Raw genomic sequence first — 6,000 nt, forward strand, 5'->3', positions numbered from 1 at the left:
CGGTCTGTCATGAAGTTTTTAAGTTTAAATCAACGATCAACGACATCGATGATATAAACGCCGTTGATTTCAACGATTAACAGCATTGAAGTTGGCTAGACACTAAACACGTTCTTAACCTGTGACTTCTTCGCAATCCCACAAAATACCCATGCTTCCTTCTTACCAACTACGGCCGTGAAACAATGGCAGGTCCTGCAGGAAGCTGGCCTTGTCCTTTTCGAAAACAAACATTCCCCTAACGCCCCGACCTCGTTCCGCACCGGCAAAGGTGTCCACGTCCGACTTCTGGCAGTGGCCGCGTTCGGATTTGAGTCACGTCGTGGTCAACTCACCACCGGCACTACCAAAATGATTGTTTACGTTTGGGACTTAGGCGTACACGGTTACACGAGAACGGCAAATTAAAAAAAATATCTGGTCGTATTAAAAGTTAAAACATTTTAATCAGTTCTAGCTAAACATTGTAATAGGGCCGAAACCGAAGTGTAAACAAAGAGTCTATCCTGCTCGTTCAAAATGTAAACATCAACTGACGTGAGCAGGATAGACTCTTTATTTACACTTGTGAGTGGTAGTGAGATTTTAAAAAACTTTAGAAGTTTTCATTTTTAAAACAATAATTTTTTATTATAGCGAATTTTAACCACTTTTTTATTCAAAAGTAAGTTACTTTTGTCATTACAGTGATAATATTTTCTTTGTGTGTGGGTGATTTTTTTTAGATTGTTAGCTATTTTTTCTGAATGGTCCTAACCATTGCACAGTGGTCAAAAACGGGTGAAAAAACGGATCTTTTGATGCCGTCAGTTTCTGCCTGTCAAAAGTATCATATTTAATGTAAAAAATTACGAGGAATCGATTGGTGGTACTCTCATTAGCGGCAAATGACAGGAAGTGGTCCATTTTACCCCATTTTGCCTTTTTTAGGGTGTTTTTCTCGAATATCTTCAACTGCAGTAGTTTGCCGCACTTCTAAAGTATCTTATTTTATGTAAAAAATCACGAGAAATCGATTGGCGACACTCTCAATAGCGGCAAATGACGGCAAGAGCCAGTTTGCCTCATTTACCCCTTATTGATGTGTTTTTCATAAATATCTTGAATTACTGTAGTTTCCTACAGTTTTAAAGTATGTTATTTTATGTAGAAAATCGTGAGGAATCAATTTGTGACATTTTCATTGGCAGCAAATGACAGCATGGGCCCATTTTGCCCCAGTTGCCCCATTTTATGTGTTTTTCGTCAATATCTATAATTGCCGTTGTTTTTACACTTTGAAAGTATACTATTTTATGTAAAAAATCACGAGAAATTGATTGGTGACACTCGCGTTGGTGGCAAATGACGGCAGGGGCCCATTTCGCCCCATTTGACCCATTAAACGGTGTTTTTCGTAAATATCTTGAAATTACATTATTTCTTACATTTTCAATGTATATTTTTTTATATAGAAAATCACGAGAACACTCTTAATTGCGGCAAATGGCGACAAGGGCCCATTTTACCTCATTTACTCCCTCTTGAGATGTTTTTCGTGAATATCTTGAACGTACTGTGCATTCTACAGTAACATTCTTGTAAACTGTACTGGAAATTACGACACGTTTAATACATTGAATAAAAACACATAAAATGGGCAAAATAGGCCCTTGTCGCCATTTGCCGCTAATTAGGGGGTTTTCAATCAATTCCTCGTGATTTTCTGCATAAAATAACATTTATTTAAAGTTTGGAAAACCACGGCAATTCAAGTTATTAAAGAAAATACATAAAATGGGATAAATGGGGCAAAACGAGCCTTTGCCGTCGTTTGCCGTTTATGAGAACACCACCAATCGATTCTTCGTGATTTTCTACATAAAATAATATACATTGAAACTGTAAGAAATAATGTAATTTCAAGATATTTACGAAAAACACATTAAAAGGGGTTAAATAGGGCAAAATGGGCCCTTGTCGTCATTTGCCAACAACGCGAGTGTCACCAATCGATTTCTCGTGATTTTTTACATAAAATAGTATACTTTCAAAGTGTAAAAACAACGGCAATTAAAGATTGACGAAAAACACATAAAATGGGGTAACTGGGGTAAAATAGGCCCATGCTGTCATTTTCCGCCAATAAAAATATCACAAATCGATTCCTCACGATTTTCTACATAAAATAACATGCTTTAAAACTGTAGGAAACTACAGTAATTCAAGATATTAATGAAAAACACATCAATAAGGGGTAAATAAGGCTAAATGGGCTCTTGCCGTCATTTGCCGCTATTGAAAGTGTCACCAATCGATTTCTCGTGATTTTTTACATAAAATAAGATACTTTAGAAGTGCGGCAAACTACGGCAGTTGAAGATATTCGAGAAAAACACCCTAAAAAAGGCAAAGTGGGGTAAAATGGACCACTTTCTGTCATTTGCCGCTAATGAAAGTGCCACCAATCGATTCCTCGTAATTTTTTACATTAAAAATGATACTTTCGACAGGCAGAAACTGACGGCATCAAAAGATCCGTTTTTTCACCCGTTTTTGCCCACTGTGCATCCCTTCAAGTGTTGCTGAAGTTTATCGCTTATTTCATCGATGGTAGAAGACAGTTTCTTTGTTCGACCTCAACTCCTTCATGAAAAATAAATTTAGAATCGTCGTATCCATCGGACATATTTTAGCGATTCTCGGCAAAAAAAATCTGCGAGCTCAATTCTGTCGTTGGAACTGATATAAATTGTTAAATCTCCGAAAACGTTCGTCTCCTAGAAGCTTTATCCCACTCGCGACATGGTTATCTGGAAAAATTGCTTTATGGTTTGCTTTCAAATTTAACACGCTCGAAAAAGGTTCGACTAGCATCGTTTCTTAATATTTGAATATTTTTCTAGAAGAATATTTCTTGTTGACTTCGTTGTTCGGTGGCTTTGGAGATTTTTTGGGAAGCATTCGATTATCGAGAACAAAAGTGTTTACGCACATTTCAAACAATGGCTGTGGTCCTGTGTTTAGTTCTTCATTCCGTCCTATATATTAACAGAGAAGTCTTTAGACCAGATTTGATTATTCTTTACTGGTTTTAAAAACGTTTTTGTTTAATTTTGCTTATGGTTAGCAAATTTGATGTCGGTGTTCGGGAAATGCACTCGATAACTCACTCTAACACAACATTAACAACCACTTTCAACTTCTTTCAGGCGGTAACGTCGTCATGGTCCTCAACGACGACCAGTTCATCACGGGGGCCGGCCTGCAGCTCGCGGACGGAACCGAGCTGATCAACGCCGGCGGAAGCACCGCCGACGGCGGCCAAAACTCCAACATCATGGTCATGTACAGCCAGGCTGGGGACGAACTGTCCCAGGCAACGCAGAGCACGGTCACCACGACGACGGTGGCTGCATCGAGTGGAAAGTCCAAGGAGGCGCAGAAGGTGGCTTCCGTCGTGGAGGAGGAGGAGACTTCGCAGGCGTCGACGCAACCCTCGGAGAAGGAGGTGGAAGCTGCTAGTGAGAAGGGAGAGGACAGTCAGATGAGCGTTGATCCGGAGAGCAGCCAGGACAAGGGCGCTGACGATACGCGCGACTCGGAGGTTGATGAGGAGGAGGAAGCGGCTCGGTTGGCCAAAGAGGAAGAGGAAAAGGCCGCAAAGGAGAAGGAGAAGCTCAAGTTGATTTCGGAACTGGAGGGAGATTGGAGCGAAGATACGGAGGAGCAGCCTGCGGCGGCGGAGCCGGATCCGGTTCAGGAGGAGGAAGCGAAGAAGGTCGAAGTTACGGCAGAAAAGGAAAAGCCTGCGCCAAGCAAGTCGAAGGAAGATCCCAAGAAGCAAGAAGCCGTTGCTGCCGCCACGGAAGAGGCCGCAAACGAGAAGGAGATCGATCGCCTGCTGGACGAGTGGCACAGCGAGGTTAAGGCCGACGAAGCGGAGGAAGCGGAAACCGCCGACACCGACCTAGAGAAGAAGCTCGAAAAGGTCGTCGGGGAAGAAAAGACTGAGGAAGAACCGCCGGCGAAGGAGGACGAAGAACCCGCGGCCGCTCCCGCTGAAGAGGCGGAACCGTCTGCGGCCACGACGTCCGACCAAACGCCGGACGTGAGCGTGGACGAGGCGAGCATGAACGACAGCGAGACGACGCAGGTCGTGATTGTGGCCGCCGAGAGCGAAACGGACACGTCGATGCGCGAGGACGAAACGAGTCAGCAGGAGGAGGAAGCGACCAGCGTTGACGAGAAGAAGCAGGTTGAGGAGGAGGAAGCGGCAAAGGAAGGCGAACCGGAAGCGAAGGACAACGGAGAGGCGGCGAAGGAGGAGGTGAAGGGAGAGGAGGACGGTGACGACGAAGCGAAAGAGCCCGAAGAGGACAAGACCAAGTCGAAGGAGGTGGTCAACTCGCTGCTCGGAGATTGGGACGAGGATGACGATCTGTAAAAGAGTTGACGATTTATCGAAAATAAGTTAGAAATTGTAAGCGACAAAGTGACTTTTTAGAAAAGAGAATTTATGTGCTAATATTAATTGGTAGCGCAGGCACAGAAAAGTTTACAAAGGGAGTCGTAATAGCATTACACTGTTACTAATTTTATAGAGCCAGTTCTATATGTTTCAATGCTTATTTTGAATTGATAATCGTAAAAATAATATATATAGTTTCAGTTGTAGATTAGTTGCTTAATTTTCTTGATGCTTCTTAAAATAGCAAACACAAAAGCTATTTAAAGAACCATCAACTTTGATGCTTTGCATGCAAATTAACATCGCGTTAATTGCGTGGAAGATATCGCCTTTAAAAAACATAAGAAATTTTACCTTTACTGAAATGCGCAAACAATTTCGGTGTTGGTAAAATTTCGCACTCATTATTTTACCTATTTTCAAAAATACTAAAAGAACCAGTTACAAACGAATACATTACAAAACATCAGCTAGCGAATAAGTTTAATTTTCTTACAAACTAAAAAAGTACTAAATAGACTTGATTATGATTTTTTGAAATTATTTTAGCTCATAAGAGTAAAACAGTTTTAGAGCTTCTTCGTGAGCCCCCAAACAAATAATGTCTATCGAGTTTAGTTCGGTGTAGTGGAATAAATAGAAACAGATTATATTGAATAAATTTATCTTGTCGAGTTTATTATTTCTTCCGAAAGATTTCAAAAATCAAATCTGTCTGGCTTTTTGCCTTCCACACCTCAAATTCTTTATTAGACCTCGTAGACCCACCTTCACGTATACATATCGACTCAGAATCAAATTCTGTACAAATGTCTGTGCGTGTGTCTGGATGTGAGTCCGTGCACCGAAAAATATGCACACGATTATCTCCGGATTGGCTGAACCGATTTCGACCGTTTCGGTCTTATTCGATCCGTCTTGGGGTCCCACAAGACCCTAGTTAATATTATGAAGGTTAGTAAAGTATTTCAAAAGTTATGCTAAAAAACGATTTCGAATAAAGTCCGGAAGATTGTAAAAAGGGTGGTTTTTGTCATGCTATACGTTTTTTAAAAGGTATTAGAAAGACCTTTCCAACGAGCCCAAAACGTTGAAGATCTGACAATCCTATCAAAAGTTATGAGCACTTAAGTGTTATTTATGCACTGTTTGGAGGCCGGATCTCAAATATTTTGATGAAAACGTTGTCCGGATCCACCATGCGACCTGTCTTTGTATAGGTAATCAAAAGACCTTTCCAATGAGCCTTAAACGTTGAAGATCCGACAACCCTATCAAAAGTTATAACCACTTAAGTGTTATTTATACACTTTTTTAGGCCGGATCTCAGATATTTTGATAAAAATAAGTCTTATTTATACTCTTTTTTGAGGCTCTGTTGTATAACTTTATGAATGTAAGGAAGGCACCACCCACCTAAAGGTGGATTAAGCAACGTTTTTTTCCATGAAATTGCAAGTGACTCATAATTACCGGTCTGCAGTACTTACCCACGCCAAAAGTCGTTGCTCGGTTGTCTACTTTCAGGCGTTTCACCAGCCAGCTGCTGA

At 41.1% G+C, this 6,000-nt stretch overlaps 1 protein-coding gene across 2 annotated transcripts in view; it reads left to right on the forward strand.

The window, feature by feature from the left end:
* The window catches only part of LOC6047146 (centrosome-associated zinc finger protein CP190), a 28,669-nt gene extending 23,554 nt beyond the window's left edge, over window positions 1–5,115 (forward strand). For both annotated transcript variants that reach the window (XM_038260677.1, XM_038260676.1), the window contains exon 4: window positions 3,192–5,115. In XM_038260677.1, coding sequence (XP_038116605.1) covers window positions 3,192–4,426 — 1,235 coding nt within the window. In that variant the 3' untranslated portion in view covers window positions 4,427–5,115. The remainder of the gene's footprint in view (window positions 1–3,191) is intronic.
* Window positions 5,116–6,000: the final 885 nt, after the last annotated feature.

The sequence above is a fragment of the Culex quinquefasciatus genome, chromosome 3 (genome assembly GCF_015732765.1).
Source record: "Culex quinquefasciatus strain JHB chromosome 3, VPISU_Cqui_1.0_pri_paternal, whole genome shotgun sequence".
Lineage (NCBI taxonomy): Eukaryota > Metazoa > Arthropoda > Insecta > Diptera > Culicidae > Culex > Culex quinquefasciatus.